This window comes from Phoenix dactylifera, chromosome 10 (genome assembly GCF_051530095.1).
Source record: "Phoenix dactylifera cultivar Ajwa chromosome 10, Ajwa_hap1_PhDact_Kaust_v1.1, whole genome shotgun sequence".
Taxonomy (NCBI): domain Eukaryota; kingdom Viridiplantae; phylum Streptophyta; class Magnoliopsida; order Arecales; family Arecaceae; genus Phoenix; species Phoenix dactylifera.
The window spans coordinates 5,422,085-5,444,584 of record NC_143199.1 but is presented as its reverse complement, the minus strand read 5'-3'; the positions used below and the strand labels follow the sequence as shown (position 1 = coordinate 5,444,584).

The following is a 22,500-nucleotide window of genomic DNA, read 5'->3' as shown; positions in this document are numbered from 1 at the left end:
AGGCCAAGATGGCATGTCTGCCGCCTAAGTCAGGCCGCTGGGCACAGCCTCGCCTGTGCCCGCACACGCCTACGCTGTGTGCGCCTAGTGGCCATGTGACAATCCTCCCCGCGCGGAAGAGGTCGACGCCCTCGTCGACGCCTGCTGTAAGTAAGCCTGCACCTCCTCCTCGAACTGCCACAAATTCTTCGCTTTTTCCCAAGTTGCATCAACCAAAGACTCCCCTTCCCACTGAATCAAATATTCGGTTTGGCCACCGATTTTTCTATGCTCAAGCACCCGATGAATCTTCTTGACATACTCCTGATGGATGGTAGGGGGTGCTCGCCTTGGAAAGGTCCTCTCTTCATCCTGATTTTCATGAAACTTTTTAAGAAAACTCACATGGAACACGGGATGAATTTTGAGTCTGTCAGGTAGAGCCAATTTGTATGCCACTACACCAACCCTTTCAAGCACCTTGAAGGGTCCATCAAACCGTGGCATAAGACCTCTATGCAGCTTGGCTTGACCCATCTTCTTCCACACTTGTGGCGTGATCTTTAAGAGAACCAGATCACCCACATCGAACTCCAAATGTCGGCGTTTGCGATCAGCAAATTTCTTCATCCGCCGCTGCGCCTTTGCTAGGCTTTCCTTGGCATCTTCAAGGAGCTCGGCTCTATCCTTTGCCACCTTGTATGCTGCTGGACAAGGCGATTCAACACCTTGCAACGATGCCTCAAGAGGAGAAAGTGGCTGAAAACCGAGACATAGCTCTGCTGGGCTCGCCTGTGTCGAAGAAGATTTGTGGAGATTGTAGGAGAACTGCGCAATCTCCAGAAGTTCTAACCAATTGCGTTGGGTAGCTGTCACATAATGCCGAAGGTATTCCTCCAATAAGGCATTGATCCGCTCCGTCTGGCCGTCCGTCTGCGGATGGTATGCGGTAGAGAACCGCATCTCTGAACCCATCAATTTGAACAAGTTAGTCCAGAACTTCCCAGTAAATCGGGGATCACGATCACTCACTACGTTGGTAGGGATGCCAAAGTGCTTCACCACTCCACTGAAGAATAACTCCGCCGTGCGATCAGCGGGGCATGGGTACGGCACGGCCATGAAGATGGCATACTTCGAGAATCGATCCACCACAACGAAGATCGACTTCATCCCCTTTACTTCTGGAAAACCTGTGATAAAGTCCATGGAAAGAGACACCCAAGGTCTCTCAGGTATGGGAAGAGGCTGCAGAAGGCCCGCCTCCTTCCTCCTTTCGGTCTTGTCAAGTTGGCAGATCCGGCAAGTCTTCACAAATAGCTCGATGTCATCCATCATCTTCGGCCAGTACTAGGACCGAGAGATGAGGGCCTTCATGCGCTCAGCTCCAGGGTGTCCCGCCCACTGCGGGTCATGGGACTCCTTCAACAAAATCTGCCGAAGGCCTCCTCCTTTTGGCACAAACAATCGGCCTCCTCTCGCATGCAGCAGGCCACCATCGACCCAGTATTTTTGCAGCTCACCATTATTCACCGCTTGCAGCAATTTCTTGTACTCTGGGTCAGTGTCAGCAAAATTCTTTAATCGGGTAAGAAAGTCACCTTGGAAGGAAGTTATAGCAGCAACATAACCCTCCAATGACTTGCGGCTAAGAGCATCCGCCACCAAGTTTTGCCGACCTGGGCGGTGTACCCACTCGAAGTCAAACTCGGCCATGTACTCCTGCCATCGGGCCTGCTTGGGGGTGAGCTTCTTTTGGGTTTGGAAGTAAGTGTTGGCCACGTTGTCTGTGACCACCATGAAAGGAACTCCAAGGAGGTAATGCCTCCACTTGTCCAAGCAATGGATTACCGCTGTCATCTCCTTCTCATGGACCGTGTACCGCCGTTCAGTGTCATTGAATTTTCGACTTTCAAAAGCAACTGGATGTCCATCCTGTATCAATACACCACCAAGAGCCAGGTTAGAGGCATCCATATGTACCTCAAAAGATTTGCTGAAGTCAGGTAATCGAAGAACCGGCTCGCTTGCTATGGCTTCCTTCAGCGATTTGAAGGCTGCACTGCACTCGTCCGTCCACAGCCACTTGTGGCCCTTCTTCAATAAGTCGGTGAGGGGACATGCAATCTGAGAGTAACCCCTGACAAACCTCCGGTAGTAGTTGGCCAATCCAAGGAAGGAACGAAGCTCCGCCACATTGGTAAGTTCGGGCCAATCTAGCACCGCCTGGACTTTGCTTGGCTCCATGCTGATTTTGCCGTTGCTGATGCGGTGTCCTAAGAAGTTCACCTCTGTCTGACAGAACTGGCACTTCTCTCTTTTCACATACAAATTATTTTTTTTTAAACAAGAGAAAACAGCATGAAGGTGGTCTAGATGTTTATCTAAGGTAGGACTATAGACAACAATATCATCTAAATAGACCACTACAAAATCATCGAGGTAGGGATATAAGACATCGTTCATGAGTTTACAAAAAGTAGCCGGGGCGTTGGTTAAGCCAAAGGGCATAACCAAAAACTCGAAAGATCCATACCTAGTTACGCATGCAGTTTTGGATTCATCACCTTTTGCAATTCGTACCTGCCAATACCCCGAACGCAAATCTAGCTTGGTGAAGTAGGCCGCCTGTGCTAGTCTGTCAAACAAATCGGCCGCATTGGGTACGGGGTAACGATCCTTGATCGTCACCTTGTTCAGGGCCCTGTAATCAACACACATCCTCAGGGACCCATCATGCTTCTTCTGAAAGAGCACTGGTGCACCGAAGGGGGCTTTTGATGGCTGAATCAAACCGCCCTCCAGCATTTCATCAAGCTGGCGCCTCAACTCGGCCAACTCCATTGGAGACATCCTATAAGGTGGACGTGCTGGTGGAACCGCCCCTGGTACCAGCTGAATCTGATGGTCTATGGCTCTCCGAGGTGGTAACTCCCGAGGTAGATCATCCGGCATCAAATCAGAAAATTCAGCAAGTAAAGGGAGTACCTCTGCAGGTGGTTCCGGGTGTGGATCAGACTGAATCTCCCTCACGGCCGCCAAGTAGGTGTCTCGGCCATGCTTCAGCCCCTTACACGCCTGTTTGGCTGAGATGAGAACTCCTTTCCCCTTATCAGCGAGGGGAACAGTAGCTTCGGTGTGGACGAAGCCCGGCGCATGCTCAGCGCCGATCATCACTCCATATAAATGTGGGATGATGCTGACTTTCGCATGACGGAAGAACTCCATCCCTAAGATCAGATCAAAGTCGTCGAGGGGAACCACCATAAGGGAACAAGGACCTGTCCATGGTCCAAAGGTCAGCTGCACTTTGGCCGAAACATGCACAGGCATGGCACCTGAATTGACAGCTTTTATCTTGCTCGAACTGTCAGCAATCTGCAGCTCCAACTGTGCGGCTTCACGCTGTGAGATGAAGTTGTTGGTGGCTCCGGTGTCCAGCATAGCACGCGCTGTCTTGCCGTTTACCTTCGCCTCCAAGTACATCAGTCCAGAATAGCTGGGTGATATCCGCTCTGCTGCAATTGCATTGACTAGTTGTAGTGGATTCACTCTCGATGTGCTCGGCTCTTCAGGGGATGCAGAGGCATCAGAACTCTGCGATACAAGAGCAGTGAGCACTCCTTTCTTAGGGCAAACTCGGGCATGGTGAGGCCCCCCGCAGATGAAGCAACTCCAAGGCTTCTTCTTCTGATCATTGGGCTGCGGTTTAGGTCTGGCCACCGCCTGCTGATTGGCCTCTCCTCCCAGGTCTTTACCACCACGCTTCTTCTTCCAATTGCGGGACTTAGGCTTAGGATCAGTAGCCTTAGTCTTCTCCTTAGCTCCCGCATTCTGAGCCACGTTGCGGAAGTCCACCAAGGCTTCAGCTGCTGCCATGGCCGAAGGGATGTCCTTGACCGCTTGTCTCCGCAATTCAGTTTGGGCCCAAGGCTGCAACCCGGAAAGGAAGTTGAAGAGCTTGTCTTCCTCCGACATGTTGGAGATGTCAAGCATGAGGGAACTGAATTGCTTGACATAATCTCGGGTTGAACCTGTCTGACGTAGTTTTTTCAGCGAATCCCTTGCCAACCAACTCGTGTTGCAGGGGAGGAACTGCTCGCGCAGTTCCTTCTTCAGGGCCTCCCAAGTATCAATACGCGGCCTCCCCGCGTTAAGGTCGTCCGCCACCCTTGTCCTCCACCACAATTTGGCGTCTGCGGATAAGAACATCGCTGCCATATTGACTTGATCATCTGCTGGGACTTTGGCAGCCTTGAAGTAGTTTTCAAGGTCCCAAAGGAAGTTCTCCAGTTCCTTCGAGTCACGGCTTCCTGCAAAGCTCTTGGGGTCGGGGACTCGTACCTTTGAAGGGGCCTCCTGATTTGCTGAAGTAGAGGGATTGTTGACAACAGCCCTCTTGAGGATGATCACCTCATCCTCTAACGTCTTCAAGCGGTCCATTAACCGGGTAACGAGTTCTCTATACTCGCTGCGTTGATGGTCGTTTCTAGCCTCCAGATTCTGGACCAGATCATCTTGAGAGGACTGCATGCCTGTCAGCCTCTCATGGAGATCAACACATACCGTCACAAGGTCCGGGGTATCCTCGTTGCCTGGGTCGCCGAGAAGGGCCTCCAATCGGGCACGCTCGGTGAGGGTCATGATGAACACCGGCAACGATTGCTTCTTGCAAGGACTTCAAAACCTGATGAGAGAAAGGTTGAACCTGGCTCTGATACCAACTGTCACGCGCCTGATAGGACTGCGGAATAGGTTCTGAAATTTTTCTGAAAACCCAACTCCCTGTTGCGTGCGGCACCGGATGCAAGTCTGCACACGGTCAGCCTTTGAAACCTTCTGGATCTTTCAACGAATCCCTCACGGTAAAACAGCAAGATGGGGAAGGAATTAACTTGTATTCAAAGTAATGATTACAAGAGACAAACTGATCTAAGGACTATCCCTTAGAATCCCCCCCTGGTGACGTGAAGAACAACCTCTTCCGCCCCACAAAATTCCTCTCAGCTCTCTCCTAAAGTAAGGACACCAAAGAGGAAGAAAAGTGGAAGCCCCAAGTCTCCAAAGTAGAAGCCTTAGACCCTTGCTGAAATCTCCTAGAAACACTTGGCTCTCGGTGGAGAAGACCTGTCATGTTCACGTCTTCTCCTCCTCTCCCTTTTCCATGGCGTGCTGCCCCCTTTTTTATATATGTTGTACCTCCCATCTGGCAGCTACCAAATAGGAAGGAGTTGGTTTCCAAGTAGGACTCGGCTGCAGATTTTTCTGCCCATCAAATCAGCAAGAATTTGCTGTCAATGCCCAACTCCAGCGCCCCTACAAAATCGGCATGAAATTAGCAACCGCCCTGCCTTTGGCGCGTCCGCCAGCTGGCCGGTGTTGCTGCTACTTCTAGCCCGCACGCGCGTCCGCCCACGTCCAGAATTAACCTCTTCTCGGGCCGCTGTTGCTGCTGGAGGGAGAGCCTGGGCTGCTGTCCATTGCCCCGCAGCTTCCTGCCGCGTGTCGCTCGGTCGAGGTCGGCCAAGGTTGCCAAGGTGCGCGCGCACACCCGCGCGCGCTGCTGAAGGGCGCCCAAGGCTGGGCGCCTCTGTGCTCCACTCGGCCAAGGCAAAGTCACCCTGGTGTGCCAACGCGCACGCGCGCCCGCCAGGCGCGCGCATCTGCCGGCAGTGGACTTGGCCCGCCTAGCCAAGCCTGCCGTGTGCGCATTGGTTCAGCGTATGGCCCAGTCGCGCGCGCACCTGCGCGCGGCCGAAGCCCATCCTCAGTCACCGTGCACTCGGCTCACCTGGCCTGTGCGCATGGTCAGGCTAGCTTCCCCGGTCGCGCGGGCTGCGCGCCTCCTGCGCGCGTGCCCGTGCCCCTGTGCCGTGCCAACACTGTCATGGGCACCGCTGAAGTCCAGCGCCCACCTCCTCATGCCAAAGGCCAAGATGGCATGTCTGCCGCCTAAGTCAGGCCGCTGGGCACAGCCTCGCCTGTGCCCGCACACGCCTACGCTGTGTGCGCCTAGTGGCCATGTGACAAGCGGGGTGGCTGGATGGCCTTGGCTTGGCGGCTAGCAGTGTCCTGTGCGCGGCCGGCAGCAGGGCTGGTCGGCCGAAGGCTGGGCCGGGCGCTGGGGCGCGGCAGCAGGGCTGGCTGGGCGGCCTGGGCGCGGCAGGGGGCGCCGGCGGGGGGCCGGCTCACGGCAGCAGACGCCTGGCGCGCGTCGCGTGCGGCAGGCCGCCAGGCGAGGCGCCGGCGCGCGTGGGCGGCCGCGGCAGGCCGCGTTGGGCGCGCGTGGGCGGCCGCGGCAGGCCGCGTTGGGCCCCCACGTGGGGGCGGTCGGGCGCGGGCGCGCGCGGGCGGGGCTGTTGAGGACCCAAGCCCGCCGCACCATCGAATTCCTCAACCAATGGAATACCGGCCCGGAGGAGGACCACGAAAGGACATGCCAAGTGCAAAACCAAGGTATGAGTTTACTATTTTATTTGGAAAGCATTGGCCGAAGCATGTTCACACTTGGCCAAGCCTTGGCCAAGCTCCTTTATACTTGGCTAAGCCTTGGCCAAGCTCTTCTCCACTCGGCCAAGCTCACCCGTGTCCGTGCCCAACCAAGCCCGCGCCCGTGCCCACGCATGAGCGCACCCAAGGCACGCCCAAGCACACCTCAGGCCACTGCTGGGCGCGCCCAGGCCATGGCTGGCCGAGCCCAGGCCAAGGCTGGCCGAGCCCAGGCCGCAGTAGCACCCAGGCCACGGCTGGGCACGCCCAGGCCATTGCTGGGCGAGCCCAGGCCACAGCCGCACTCAGGCCACGGCTGGGCACGCCCAGGCCACGGCCAGACACGCCCAGGCGCCCAGGCCACGGCCAGACACGCCCAGGCGCCTGCCCGCGCGCCCAGGCGTCCGCCCGCGCGCGCCCAGGCGAGGTTTGGGCCAACGAACCTCGCCGCAGAGCGCGCCCACCCGCCTGCAGCCCGTGCGCGCGCGCCCGCGCGCGCCCGCCCGCCTGCGCGCCCGCGCGCGCCCGCCCGCACGCCCGCCTGACACGCCAGCAGTCCTGGCGAGGTTCGGCACTGCGAACCTCGCCGCAAGTCGTGCGCGCGCCCGCCTGCGCGCGCCGCCCGCGCGCCCTGCCAAGCCTGCGCGCGCGCCCGACCGGCCCTGCGCGCGCCGCGCCTCGGCGCCCGTGCCGTGCCCTGCGCGCCGCGCCTCGGCGCCCGTGCCGCGCCCTGCCAGCGCGCCTGCCGCGCCCACGCGCGCCCGACAGCCTCTGCGCGCGCGCCCACGCGCGCCCGACAGCCCTGCGCACGCCGCCTGCGCGCGCCCGACCGGCCCTGCGCGCGCCGCGCCTCGGCGCCCGTGCCGCGCCCTGCGCGCCGCGCCTCGGCGCCCGTGCCGCGCCCTGCCAGCGCGCCTGCCGCGCCCCCTGGCGCCCTGCCACGCCCCTGCCGCGCGCCCAGGCGCCCTGCCATGCGCCTTGGCGCCCTGCCGCGTCCCCCTGGCGCCCTGCCGCGCGCCCAGGCGCCCTGCCGCGCGCCCCAGAGCCCCTGCCGCGCCCAGGCGCCCTGCCAGCGCCCTGCCACAGCGCCCAGCGCCCTGGCCAGGCCCCTGCCGCCCAGCCTGCTGCCCCAGCCGCGCCCAGGCCCTGCCAGCCGCCCTCCTAGCCCCTGCCAAGGCCACAGCCGGGCCAGCCAAGGGCCAGACCTGCAGCCAGCCTATGCCTAAGGCTTGGCCATGCCTTGGCCAAGCCTTTGGCCCTACATGGGCCATGGACACCCCCATGCCTTAGCCACCCTTAGGCACACTAGAAAGGCTATAAATGAGCCATGGGGGGGATCATTTTGGGGATCTTATGATATATCTTACATCTTAGCACTTGTTGTGTTTTTCGGCCTTAGTGGCTTGGGAGGGACCTTGTCTCTTGTATTCGGTCTTGGGGTTTGTCCAAGACTTGGGCTAGGGGAAATCCATCATAGTTTCCTCTAGATATTTTGTGTAAGCTTCATTTTGGGAAATAGAAACAATCAAGCGTTCCTCTACCTATATCTCCACATATCTTCTTGTGTTGATTGTTTTCTTCTCAAGTCAAGAGTCGGGTCAAGCTGCAACCAGTAGACCCTCCCCTTGCCTTGGTTCCCACGGTCACTTAAGAGCTTGGCACACCGCGGCGCAAGCTCGAACCATCACGGCGTTACCCGATCGGCCCGTTTCTTACAACTCTACGACATCCGCAAGGAGGCGATCGTGCAAGGCTTGGTGTGGCGGCTCGGGGCCGAGAGACGCCCTCCAACAATGGTGCTTTCATTGAGAGATTTCGTCGGGAGAAGTTCCTTGAGAAGCTCCGTCGAAGATCTCTCATCTTAAGAGGTAACGCCTACAACCCTAAGAAGAATTTAGATTACATATTGGGTTGAGTTTAGATGCTTTATTTTCTTTGCATGCCTAGGAGTGAAGTTACTTCTTATTACCTACATTTTATTTGATGAACTTGAGAGGGGTATATTAGAAGTTATTTTGCATGCAAGTAGTGCTCAAATTTCTGCATTTATCTTTCTTATTTCAAAAAGAGGTGAGAGCACTTTTCTTGTGAAGGGAACGGATTGATTCCTCTATCTTGCTCATCATAGGGATGGTGCCAACGGGGAGGCTAATGGTAGTACCCGGCACTATTTGACCCAACTATTCGGTGTAGGGTATATTAGGGACGGCACAAGAGGGAGGCTAGTGGTAGTACCTCGTGCCCTTTCCCAACTCCACCGGATAGGGAGCAAATAGAATATCAAGATGTCTCTCTCGGGGGTGAGAGATTTCTAATTTGTAAACCCTTGTTGTAATTGGAGAAGATTGAGTGGTGTATCTTTCAAAACCTATATAAGAAGGTGGGTCGGTTCATCCCTTGGGTGACGGCCAAAGGAGGTTAGGAGTGGTGATTTGGAGAACAAGAAATTTTCATGAAGTCCGGAGGGTTAAAGTGAAAGAATTGAGTTGACATGGAAAACCTCATGAAGGAGAGTGAGGGTTGTTTAAATAGGGCAAATGAGACCCTATCGAAGATTAGAAAGGACCTAAGGGATAGGGAAGAAAGAGAGAGGAAAAATGAGTTCATGAGGATGAGAGAAGCAAGACGAAAAGAAGAGAGAAGAAGGGAGAAAGAAGAAAAAAGAAGAGAAGACAAGATAGAGAGTTGGGGGAGAGAAAGAGAAAAAGAAAAGGAGCATAGGAGAAACTATGGAGAAGTACCTAGGTCTAATGCCTCACGGCAAGACCGGGTAAGGGATGAGAGTAATGAAGTTAGTAACTATGCTATCCGCCATAGGGAGTATGGCTATGGGGAAAGTAGGTGGAGAGAGGGCCAATTGACGATAATAAGAAGGGAGTTAGAGAAGGCCCGAGAGTGTATGAAGCTTGGGGCAAACCATGATCATATGAGACAACCCAAGAAGGAGCTTTCCCATGCTCAAAAGCTTGAGGGCCAATCTGAGGAAAACAAGATGAGACAAGTGGGAAGCAAAGATGAAGCCACCAAGACTAAAAATTTGGAGGTTGTGTTCATCCATTGGGGAGGAAGGATGCATGAGAAGACTATGCCTAAGTTCCTCGGCGGTATCCACACTTTATCCTTGAGAACAAGGATAATTTTTAAGGGAGGGGGAATGTTGAGGACCCAAGCCCGCCGCACCATCGAATTCCTCAACCAATGGAATACCGGCCCGGAGGAGGACCACGAAAGGACATGCCAAGTGCAAAACCAAGGTATGAGTTTACTATTTTATTTGGAAAGCATTGGCCGAAGCATGTTCACACTTGGCCAAGCCTTGGCCAAGCTCCTTTATACTTGGCTAAGCCTTGGCCAAGCTCTTCTCCACTCGGCCAAGCTCACCCGTGTCCGTGCCCAACCAAGCCCGCGCCCGTGCCCACGCATGAGCGCACCCAAGGCACGCCCAAGCACACCTCAGGCCACTGCTGGGCGCGCCCAGGCCATGGCTGGCCGAGCCCAGGCCATGGCTGGCCGAGCCCAGGCCGCAGCAGCACCCAGGCCACGGCTGGGCACGCCCAGGCCATTGCTGGGCGAGCCCAGGCCACAGCCGCACTCAGGCCACGGCTGGGCACGCCCAGGCCACGGCCAGACACGCCCAGGCGCCCAGGCCACGGCCAGACACGCCCAGGCGCCTGCCCGCGCGCCCAGGCGCCCGCCCGCGCGCCCAGGCGTCCGCCCGCGCGCGCCCAGGCGAGGTTCGGGCCAACGAACCTCGCCGCAGAGCGCGCCCACCCGCCTGCAGCCCGTGCGCGCGCGCCCGCGCGCGCCCGCCCGCCTGCGCGCCCGCGCGCGCCCGCCCGCACGCCCGCCTGACACGCCAGCAGTCCTGGCGAGGTTCGGCACTGCGAACCTCGCCGCAAGTCGTGCGCGCGCCCGCCTGCGCGCGCCGCCCGCGCGCCCTGCCAAGCCTGCGCGCGCGCCCGACCGGCCCTGCGCGCGCCGCGCCTCGGCGCCCGTGCCGCCCCCTGCGCGCCGCGCCTCGGCGCCCGTGCCGCGCCCTGCCAGCGCGCCTGCCGCGCCCACGCGCGCCCGACAGCCTCTGCGCGCGCGCCCACGCGCGCCCGACAGCCCTGCACACGCCGCCTGCGCGCGCCCGACCGGCCCTGCGCGCCCCGCGCCTCGGCGCCCGAGCCGCGCCTCGGCGCCCGTGCCGCGCCCCCTGGCGCCCTGCCGCGCCCCCTGGCGCCCTGCCACGCCCCTGCCGCGCACCCAGGCGCCCTGCCACGCGCCCTGGCGCCCTGCCGCGCCCCCCTGGCGCCCTGCCGCGCGCCCAGGCGGCCTGCCGCGCGCCCCAGAGCCCCTGCCGCGCCCAGGCGCCCTGCCAGCGCCCTGGCCAGGCCCCTGCCGCCCAGCCTGCTGCCCCAGCCGCGCCCAGGCCCTGCCAGCCGCCCTCCTAGCCCCTGCCAAGGCCACAGCCGGGCCAGCCAAGGGCCAGACCTGCAGCCAGCCTATGCCTAAGGCTTGGCCATGCCTTGGCCAAGCCTTTGGCCCTACATGGGCCATGGACACCCCCATGCCTTAGCCACCCTTAGGCACACTAGAAAGGCTATAAATGAGCCATGGGGGGGATCATTTTGGGGATCTTATGATATATCTTACATCTTAGCACTTGTTGTGTTTTTCGGCCTTAGTGGCTTGGGAGGGACCTTGTCTCTTGTATTCGGTCTTGGGGTTTGTCCAAGACTTGGGCTAGGGGAAATCCATCATAGTTTCCTCTAGATATTTTGTGTAAGCTTCATTTTGGGAAATAGAAACAATCAAGCGTTCCTCTACCTATATCTCCACATATCTTCTTGTGTTGATTGTTTTCTTCTCAAGTCAAGAGTCGGGTCAAGCTGCAACCAGTAGACCCTCCCCTTGCCTTGGTTCCCACGGTCACTTAAGAGCTTGGCACACCGCGGCGCAAGCTCGAACCATCACGGCGTTACCCGATCGGCCCGTTTCTTACAACTCTACGACATCCGCAAGGAGGCGATCGTGCAAGGCTTGGTGTGGCGGCTCGGGGCCGAGAGACGCCCTCCAACAGGGGCCTGGGCGCGGGCGCGCGCGGCCGGGGCCTGGGCGCGCGCGGCAGGCGCGCAGCGCGGCCGGGGCGTGGGCGCGGGCGCGCGCGGCCTGGGCGCGGGCGCGCGGCCGGCGCGGCCGTGGCCTGGGCGCGGGCGCGCGCGCCAGGGCGGCCGTGGCCAGGGCGCGCGCGCGGCCGGGGCCGGGGCGCGGGCGCGCGCGGCCGCGTGCGGCTGGGGCGCATGGGCGCGGCTTGGGCCGCGCATGGGCATGCCATGGCTATGGCACGCTGGGCACCGTCTTGGCCGACCTTGGAGGCACTTGGCCAAGCATTGGAGGCCTTGGCTTGGCCTAGGCTTGGCCAAGTGTGAATGGGCTTGGCCTATTGCGAAGAGTCACGGCAAAGGTTCGACCGAAGCTCGCGGCGCCCCGGACGGAGTCGGCCCGCTCCCGCCTTCGCCGCGGCGCACGGGCGCCGCCGCCGCCCGGCCGTCGCGGCAGCCGCGCGCGGCACTTCGGCTTCCTCCGTCGGCCCTCCCGGGACGCGCGACCCGTGCGACCGGGACGCGTGTCCGGGCCGTTCCCGTTTGCAACGCTCCTCGGTACTTTGGAACGCTTGGGGTGGGCTTTGGGCGGATGCCCCGCTGGGGTGGTAGGGAGGGGGGGCTGCTGCTGCCGCGGCGGGCCTTCCGCTCCACTCCGCACAAGCCCGCCGCGCGCACTCGCAGCGGGCGTGCCCGGCACCGTTCGTCCTCGAGGGATTCGGCCCGTCGGCTCGCTCGGATGGGCCACGCGCAGCGGGCCCACGACGGAGCCGGCACGCTCCTTCCGCTGGCGCGGCGCTCGGTCTATGCCTCCGGCCGGCCGTTGCGGCGGCCGTGCACGGCGCTTCGGATCGGTCGGCCCGTCGTCCCGTCCCTAACAAAGTTTTCGCGGCCGCGCGCGCGCGGAGTTGGATCGGCCTTACTTGGTCCGATCCTTCGCCCTCGCATGTTGCGTGGGCTCGGTCCCGTCCCGTTCGGTGAAATCTTTGTCCGCTCTGGTGCGTCACTGTGGGTTCCTTTGTCGGTTTTGCAGGTTCGGCCTGGCCTTCCGTGCCGGCCCGTCGGCTCGCTCGGATGGGCCCCGCGGAGTTGGCCCACGACGGTGCCGGCACGCTCCTTCCGCTGGTGCGGCGCTCAGTCTACGCCTTCGGTCGGCCCTTGCGGCGGCCGTGCGCGGCGCTTCGGATCGGTCCGGCCCGTCTTCCCGTCCCTCACGAAGTGTTCGCGGCCGCGCGCGCGCGGAGTTGGATCGGCCTTACTTGGTCCGATCCGTCGCCCTCGCATGTTGCGTGGGCTCGGTCCCGTCCCGTTCGGTGAAATCTTTGTCCGCTCTGGTGCATCCCTGTGGGTTGCTTTGTCGGTTTTGCGGGTTCGGCCGGGCCTTCCGCGCCGGCCCGTCGGCTCGCTCGGATGGGCCCCGCGGAGTTGGCCCACGACGGAGCCGGCACGCTCCTTCCGCTGGTGTGGCGCTCAGTCTACGCCTTCGGTCGGCCCTTGCGGCGGCCGTGCGTGGCGCTTCGGATCGGTCCGGCCCGTCTTCCCGTCCCTCACGAAGTGTACGCGGCCGCGCGCGCGGAGTTGGATCGGCCTTACTTGGTCCGATCCGTCGCCCTCGCATGTTGCGTGGGCTCCGTCCCGTCCCGTTCGGTGAAATCTTTGGCCGCTTTGGTGCGTCCCTGTGGGTTCCTTTGTCGGTTTTGCGGGCTCGGCGCCGGGCCTTCCGCGCCGGTCCGTCGGCTCGCTCGGACGGACCGTGCGCAGGTGGTTCCCGACGGAGCCGGCACGCTCCTTCCGCTGGCGCGGCGCTCGGTCTATGCCTCCGGCCGGGCCTTGCGGCGGCCGTGCGCGGCGCTTCGGTTCGGTCGGCCGGTCGTCCCGTCCCTCACGAAGTTCCTGCGGCCGCGCGTGCGTGGAGCGGGATCGGCCTTACTTGGTCCGATCCGTCGCCCTCGCCTGTTGCGGGGGCTCGGTCCCGTCCCGTTCGGTGAAAGCTTTGCCCGCTCTGGTGCATCCCCGTGGGTTCCTTTGTCGGTTTTGCGGCCTTGGCGGCGGGCCTTCCGTGTCGGCCCGTCGTCTCGCTCGGACGTGCCGCGCGCAGTTGGTCCCCGATGGAGCCGGCACGCTCTTCCTCTGGCGCGGCGCTCGGTCTATGCCTCCGGCCGGCCCATGCGGCGGCCGTGCGCGGCGCTTCGGATCGGTCGGCCCGTCGTCCCGTCCCTCACGAAGTTTTGCGCGACCTCTCTCCTTTGTCGCCGGTCCCCTGTTCGGGCTGACCGAGGCGTCCGTTCGCCCCCTGGCCCATCGCACGGGCCCCCGGCGCCTCCGCGGCGCCCCACCGAAAACTGTCACGACGCGCATCCAGCGCCGACGAGGTCGCAGGTTACGTGCGGCAGCCGGCGGGCTAGGCCGAGCGGCGGCGGGCCCGCCAGCGGACGGGCGCGGGGAGGAGTGCAGCCGGCACGCGGCGCGGAGCGGCGACGGCATGCCGCCGGGCGGCCGACGGCTCAACCGTGCCCGAGTCCCGCGGGCACCGCATCGCCCGGCCGGCGCGAGCGCACGAGGGCGGGAGGCAACCGGGCGGCGCCCGCGGAACCGGATGCGACGGCCGGCGCCGCACGGCCCCGACGGGTCCGCACCGAAAACCAGCACGGTGCGGATCGACCGCTGATGAGGTCAGAGGTTACGTGCGGCAGCCGGCCGGCTGGCCCGAGCGGCGGCCGGCACGCGACGCGGATCGAGCAGCCCCGACGGCTTGCCGCCGGGCGGCCGACGGCTGGGCCGTACCGGAGTCCCGCGGTCGTTCGGGCGAAGGGGCGCGTGCTGCGGGAAAGGCCTGCGGCGGCGAACCGTCCGCCCGGCCGGCCGAGCCTTCCGCGGCGGCGCGCACGTGGCGGCGCGGCCGAGATGACCGAGCGAAGCCCCGGCGACGGGCGGCGCGCACGTGTCCGTGCGGCCGAGATGACCGAGCGAAGCCCGGGCGGCGCCCGCCGTGCGCCCTGCCGGATCGCGCCTTCCGCCGGCGCGCAACGCCGATCCCGCGTTCCGGCCGCGAGAAAGGCCTGCGCCGGCGAACCGTCCGCCCCGCCGGCCGAGCCTTCCGCGGCTGCGCGCATGTGTCCGTGCGGCCGAGATGACCGAGCGAAGCCCCGGCGACGGGCGGCGCCCGCCGTGCGCCCCGGCGGATTGCGCGGCCCGCCGGCGCGCAACGCCGGGCCCACGTTCCGGCTGCGGGAAAGGCCTGCGGCGGCGAACCGTCCGCCCCGCCGGCCGAACCTTGCGCGGCGGCGCGCACGTGTCCGTGCGGCAGAGATGACCGAGCAAGCTCCGGCGATGGGCGGCGCCCTCCGTGCGCCCCGCCGGATCGCGCTGGCCGGCGGCGCGCAACGCCGGACCCCCGATCCGCGTGCGAGCGGCGAGCGTCCGGGCGGGCCCCTTTCGCAACTTCCCTTGGTACTCTAAACACCCCTTGCCTCTCGGTCTTCCCCCCGACCCTCTCGGTATTGCTCGGATATGTGCATGCATCGTCCCTCGTTGCCTTCGGTTATCCTCCCCGGGGTGGGCTTTGCGCCGACGCGCCAACGGGGTGGTAGGGGGGCTGCAGCCGCGGCCGCCGCGTTTCGCCATCCACGCGTGCGCCGCCGGATCCGAGTGGAGGTCGCGGGCGACTCATCGATGCTTGTACTAGGGGCGCATGCCGGCAGCCCCCCGCGGGGTGCGGGACCCCCGATCGGCGTGCGAGGGACGGGCGTCCGGGCGGGCCCCGTTTCCAACTTCCCTCGGAACATTAAAACCCCCCGACCCCTCGGTCTTCGCTCCGACCCTATCGCTATTGCTCGGATATGTGCATCCACCGTCCCTCGTTGCCTTCGGTTATCTACCCCAGGGTGGGCCTTGCGCCGATGCCCCGATGGGGTGGCAGGGATGGGGCTGCCGCGGCCGGCGCGTTTCGGCATCCGCGCTTGGGGGCTCGGACCCGAGTGGAGGTCGCGGGCGGCTCGTCGATGCCTGCACCGGGAGCGCATGCCGGCAGCCCCCCACGGGGCGCCGGACCTCCGATCGGCGTGCGATGGACGGGGGGAGGGGCGGGCCCGGTTTGCAAATTTCCTCGGTACTTTAAAATCTCACGGCCCTGTCGGTGCTCCCTCCGGCCCTATCGCCACTGCTCGGATATGCGCATCCACCGTCCCTCGTTGCCTTCGGTTATCTACCCCGTGGTGGGCTTTGCGCCGATGCCCCGATGGGGTGGCAGGGGGGCACGCTCTAGCCCGTGCCACGGGGCACGGGCGCCGGGGCCGTACGGCCCTCGCGGCGGCCGTGAGCGGCACTTCGGCTTGCTCGGTCTGTCCTCCCGGGACGCGCGACCCGTGCGACCAGGACGCGCCTCCCGTGCGACCGGGACGCGTGTCCGGGCCGTTCCCGTTTGCAACGCTCCTCGGTACTTTGGAACGCTTGGGGTGGGCTTTGGGCGGATGCCCCGCCGGGGTGGTAGGGAGGGGGGGCTGCTGCTGCCGCGGCGGGACTTCCGCTCCACTCCGCACAAGTCCGTCGCCTCGCGGCGGGCGTGCCCAGCACCATTCGTCCCCGAGGGAGCCGGCACGCGCCCGCCGAGGCCCCGGTGCATGGGCGCCGCCGCCGGCCGTCCGCGCGGCGGCCGTGCGCCGGCTTCCTCCGTCGGCCCTCCCGGGATGCGCGACCCGTGCGACCGGGATGCGCATCCCGTGCGACCGGGATGCGTGTCCGGGCCGTTCCCGTTTGCAACGCTCCTCGGTACTTTGGAACGCTTGGGGTGGGCTTTGGGCGGATGCCCCGCCGGGGTGGTAGGGAGGGGGGGCTGCTGCTGCCGCGGCGGGACTTCCGCTCCACTCCGCACAAGTCCGTCGCCTCGCGGCGGGCGTCCCCGGCACCGTTCGTCCCCGAGGGAGCCGGCCCGCGCCCGCCGAGGCCCCGGCGCATGGGCGCCGCCGCCGGCCGTCCGCGCGGCGGCCGTGCGCCGGCTTCCTCCGTCGGCCCTCCTGGGACGCGCGACCGGTGCGACCGGGACGCGCGACCGGTGCGACCGGGACGCGCATCCCGTGCGACTGATCTGCTCTGAAATTATCTTAATTGGCTCTGATCTGTGCTCACTAATCTGATTCCAATATTATTGCCTTGAGTTATATGATTCATATTCTTGCAATAATTCAACATTCAAATCAGAGTACAATAAGGAAAAGAAATATTTGTGCTTAATGTTTCCCTATTTTTTTTTGATGTTGTCAAAAAGGGGGAGAAATATTTAAGTATATGCTTATAATGCTTTTTGTATTGAGTACAAATCAGCTTAAATTGATTGTGTTAAGCTGATTGAATCTAAAGCAGTATCATGAAGTATGTTTCAAATATATATGTTTTCTACTTCATGCAACTTAGCTATGTATTACTTCTAGAAAACAATATCTTTTATATTGCATATACTCCAAGTTTTGTCATCATCAAAAAGGGGGAGATTGATGACCCAAAGATTGATTCATAGATTGATTTTGATGATCACAAAACCTTGAAGTATAGATACTAATGTTTATGTTGCAAGGAGAAAGATATTTATGTTGCAAGGAACATAGCAAGTTGGAAGAACACAAGAAGGCCTCTAAAAGCACTCAAGAAAAGTTGGAAGAAAGCTACAAGTTATTGGCCCAAGTCTCAAGTTCAAAAGATTCAAATTGGAGGAGCAAATTCAAGGAAAATTTAAAAGAATAGTCTTCGAGTCGACTCCTGAGGAATTCGAGTCGACTCCAATGCTTGGCGAGTCAACTCGAGAGTAGAACGAGTCGACTCCAGGGTGTAAAAGGCAGAAAAGTCAGAGAGGGATTTTCGACCCTGAGATTCGAGTCGACTCCTGAGGAATGCGAGTCGACTCCAATGGTTGTCGGGTCGACTCCAAAGAAAGCGAGAGTCGACTCTCAGTGGTACACAAGGGAAAACTCAGAGAAGCAGTTTTTGGACACTGAGATTCGAGTCGACTCCCATAAAGTCCGAGTCGACTCCAAAGACAGCGCAACCCCAAGACAGAAGACGGTATTTTCGTCTCTGAGAGGCGAGTCGACTCCAAGACAAGTCGAGTCGACTCCAAGGCAGCGCGGCTCCAAAATACAGAGGATCAGTTTTCCGACTCTGAGATTCGAGTCGACTCCCAGACAGCTCGAGTCGACTCCAAGGCAGCACTACACTAAGATGGCAGAAGACCAACTTTCGAAAACTGAGAGCCGAGTCGACTCCAAGGAAGTTCGAGTCGACTCCAAGACTGGACGAGCCAAAAGACAGAGGATCGGGAGTGCCGAGTCGACTCCGGAAAAGCTTGAGTCGACTCCCGCTACAGCCGAGTCGACTCCTGATCGCGCGAGTCGACTCCGATCCCAACGGTAATATTGTCAGGAGGTGCAGACTGGTTCCAACGGCTATATTTTTGTCTCTAACGGCTATATTCTTGTTTCCACTCCATCTAAAGCTATAAAAACAAGAAGAGAGCTAGGGGAGAACTCATGGAAGTGGGAGAGAACTTTTAGGGAAGAGATTCCAAACAGATTACAAGGGAAATCTCCCAAAAGCACAAAAGGGCCATTCAAAGTGAAATAGAGGGAAGAAGAGCATCCAAGTGAATCCCAAAGCTTCCTCTCCATCCGTGTGCTGCCTCAGTGATCCTCCACTTCGTGCCAAATCAGAAGAGGGTCAAGTAAAGAAGAAGTCGAGCTCCTTCATCTTCCAAACTCGTTTGAGGACTTCACTTTACTCTATTTGCTTATAGTGTTATATTTGCTTGTTTAAGAAGCTTTGATTTATCTTAAACTTTGTTATAATATCTTGTAACTTGATTCAATCACGGGATTGAATCAAGGGGTAAAGGTTTGTTGGTGAGCCAAAGGGAAAACCAACGGTGTAAGGTTTGTTGGTGAGCCAAAGGGAAAACCAACGGGGTTTAGGTTTGTTGGTGAGCCGAGGGTAAAACCAACGTGTAAGGGTTTGATTGTGAGCCCGGGAAAACAATCGGAGTGGTTCTAGTCGGTGAGCCTGGGAAAACCGACCGAGTTCGTTGTGCGCTCGTAAAACAACAAGTTGGGTTGTGAGCTTGTAAAACAACCGGCTGTAATCTGTAGGATTATAGTGGAATTCCCAAGAGGTCTTGGGGAGTGGATGTAGGTGCTGGGGTGCACCGAACCACTATATGTTTATTGTGTTTGTGATGCTTTTTGTCATTGTCTAACTTGCTTACTTAGATATATTGCTTGCTTAACTCGTATCTACGCATCCCTTAGTTGCAAGCATACTCAATTTACTTAATCAAGTCCCATTTAATAAATCATACTGTTGCTAAGTTTAAATTCCACTGTGCATCTATATAACTTAGCATAGTTAATCAAAAAGTCTTAGAAGTAGTTTAAAAGTTTTAAAAGACCCAATTCACCCCCCCCTCTTGGGTTGTATCTACTGGGCAACAAGATAGTTTTCTAATCAAGTGTGGGTGGAATCTCTCTTAGGTTAATTCAAGAAGTACCACAAATGATATTCAATGAAAAGCACGAATGGAAGTCTAACATCTCTTCAATAATAAGTATGAAAGCTTGTTCATTTAAGATCTTTTGCCCAATCTATTAAGTGTTTTATCAACAGGAGAGCAATTTAATTAATTTTCAGAGTAACAGGTCAAAACCTATATATGTAAAAGACACATCATCATGTTGGATCATTAAGTCTTAATAACTTCAAAGTTCTTTAATGATAATAAGATCATTGAGGCACAAACACCAAAATATGAAATCATGCAACATGATTTCTTTAGAGACTTTCTTTTATCTCTGTAGAAAGTAAGCACAATTTGATACATAACAATATGAATTGGCACACAATTTAAGTTCTAAAGTTCAAGTCAATTACACGTTATTCTCCCCCTTTTTCATTAAGTTAGAGGCTCTCAAGATTTGTAATTTGGTTCATGAGTGATGCATAAGATATACTAACCAAATAACACGCCTCAAGGTGTATCATAAAGATTTTCAGATTTAAATTTCAGATGATACATATTGGAGAGTATTAGGATCACTTTTCATTTAGTATTCTTTCCCTCTCCTATAGATTCATGTAATTAAGTTCCATAAGACCTCTCCTTCTGAAATTTTCTTTCTCCCCCTCAATTGATCATTCCATTTAAGAGTTTAGAATCCTAAGATAATGTTCAACAAAATTGTCAATCTCAAAAATATATTTTCTATAAGTTTCAGCTTATTTTCATAAGACTCAAGGTTTGAGATAAGACAACCTTTATAGAACTCATCTCAAGGTAATTAAAGCATGTCTTGCAATATAAGGAGGTTCATCAAAATCAATCCATAAAGTTCAAAGCATGCATCAAAATAAAGTGTCTTTGGGATAGGATACTGAATATCTAAAGCTCCCCCTCAAAAGATGCATTCTTCTTTAATCATTTTAAATTGTTGAATTTCAGATTATAGTGATAAACGTGAATAACACTGAAATTCTATGACATCGAGAATGTAGAGTAATCTAGTATTATTCAAAATTTGTAGCAATTACTCTTTCTAATCCTTTAAGAACAAGGTATGCTTCAAATTAAAGTTTCTTTAGGATAAGATACTGAATATCTAAAGCTCCCCCTCAAAAGATGCATTCTTCTTTAATCATTCTTTTCTTTGGTTGAATTTCAGAATTTAATAATAAACGTGAATAAAACTGAAATTCTATGTTATCGAGAATGTAGAGTGATCTAGAATTATTCAAAATTTATAGTATTCACTCTATATATATATATTCTGATGATAGTTTCTAAGAATGTAGGAGAGAAAAACATATAGATGATCATTGAGGTATGTGTATTTATAGAACTCAATTTCTTAATCACAGTTCTTCAGCAATGTATACATGAAGCTCAATAAATTTTTTAAATATTAAAATAAAGTCATATATTTTAAAAATATTTACTTGCAATCAAGATCATCGTAAGACACATCATTTGAATCAAAATTAGTATACTTTGAAGATAAGAAATGATATGTTTCGGATGCGTATCGGAGCAATCAAAATAAATTCTGTTTTTCTTACATTAACATTTTATTTAGTAATCATATGGAGTTTAAACTTTTATACAAAATCGGATTCTGAATTACATAGGATTTTCAATAGAAGCTTTCTAAGTCATAATATGAGATATGTATCTTTCACAATGTAGCTCATCTTAAATTGTTACGATTGAAAAATACATATTTCAATAACATTAAAGCACTTTCAGAATCTTTGTGTTTAATTTTGAGTTTCGATACAAAATAAAGGATATTTTAACAAGTATTAGGACATTATGTATCAAAGTTAGGCAAGTAGAAAGATAGATCAATATCAGTTTATTTTTCCTAAATAGAGATGTTCTTCTCTTCTCCTTTCTGCAATTTTATTTAGCTTTCAGATTTTAACAATGATTGTGAATGACAAATCTGAAATTTCTTTTCAATAAAACTAAACAAAAGATGTTATGTAGCAATTCAAACATTCAATCAAATTGTCCAAGTATGAAACATTACAAAATATTGAGAATCCATAAATCAAGACATCATACCATATGCAAAATATACCATGTGTTAAGTCATGCATTAAAATACTAAGTACAAGAATGTCAAGGATCAAAATCAATTCTTTTCAAATAAACTCCCCCTATTTAAATATAATCTTGCAATGATTTCATCCTTAAAGTGTGTTTTCAAGTGATTAAAAATTTGACTTAATTCTACTTTCATTTACTTTGTTTTTCATTTATAACTTTCTTATGCTCTATACTCTATTTGCTCCCTATCCGGTGGAGTTGGGAAGGGGCACGAGGTACTACCACTAGCCTCCCTCTTGTGCCGTCCCTAATATGCCCTACACCGAATAGTTGGGTCAAATAGTGCCGGGTACTACCACTAGCCTCCCCATTGGCACCATCCCTATGATAAGCAATATAGAAAGGTTAAAATGTTTACTTCAAAACCTCCCTGTTTAAGTGTAATTAATTATGGATTTTATCTCTTCCAAAAGAATGCTCACACAAGTCTCACAAATGTGTCGAATATATTAAGTTTGTTTTGCTTTTCCTTAAGGTTGAAGTGTTTGCCTCTACTTGGATTTTATTTCTCTTGAATAATATCCATTTTCTTTTCTTTATCTCTCTCTCTTTTTGTTATTCTCAAGTAATTTTCATTAGAGAACAGAATAGAGAATTAATCTTACGTATCATATATATGTATATCATGCAAACAACATTTTCATTATGCTCAAGGTTTCATAACTTCTCACAAGTTATTTTACATCAACATTTTAAGCATATACTTGTGTATTTCATGGTTATGACATAGGCAAAGATATATTTTAGTTTGGGCAAACCATGAAATAATTTCTAAAAGTATAAGTCAGTCAATACACATATAGACATGATATCAAAAATTAATAATTAAAGAATTTAATCATGCCATAATAAGATTTAAGTTACTGACTTTGCTCAACTAATTTGTGAGAAAGGTATTTAAATTACCTATTCATTATATGTTCTTCAAGCCAAACTAGATTTCTTATGTGTGAACTTTTGGCTGAAGAAGATCCTCTCTCTTGTTTGCATGTGAATGTTTAGTGTATCTTACATGAAGATATCCTTCAAGTTGAAATTTCTCATTTTTCTTTCTTGAAGGAAGGTCATTAGTTTCTTTAAGATACAAAGCATTCATCCAACATATATATTTTTTTAACTAGATGACTCAATATAAGATATGACAATAGTTGCATGTTGAGTCACTTTACTCAAGAGATTGCCTAAATATAAGCAAGCACATATCATTTGAACTAAAGAGATAGATTCATTAACCAAGATAGTTTAAGTCAATTTAGTTTAGATTCTATTTGCTTAAGATAATTATCAATAAGATATGTTAAC

General features: G+C 55.7%; 1 protein-coding gene across 1 annotated transcript; it reads right to left on the bottom strand.

Annotated features, from left to right (window-relative positions):
• Positions 1 to 1,329: 1,329 nt before the first annotated feature.
• LOC149752672 (uncharacterized) lies at positions 1,330 to 4,623 on the bottom strand. Its single transcript, XM_089925977.1, has one exon. The coding sequence runs from the start codon at positions 4,621 to 4,623 to the stop codon at positions 1,330 to 1,332; it is 3,294 nt and encodes a 1,097-aa protein (XP_089782103.1).
• Positions 4,624 to 22,500: the final 17,877 nt, after the last annotated feature.

Coding starts and splice junctions, on each gene's coding strand:
- LOC149752672 (XM_089925977.1), bottom strand. CDS start 4,623: ATGACCCTCACCGAGCGTGCCCGATTGGAGGCCCTTCTCGGCGACCCA.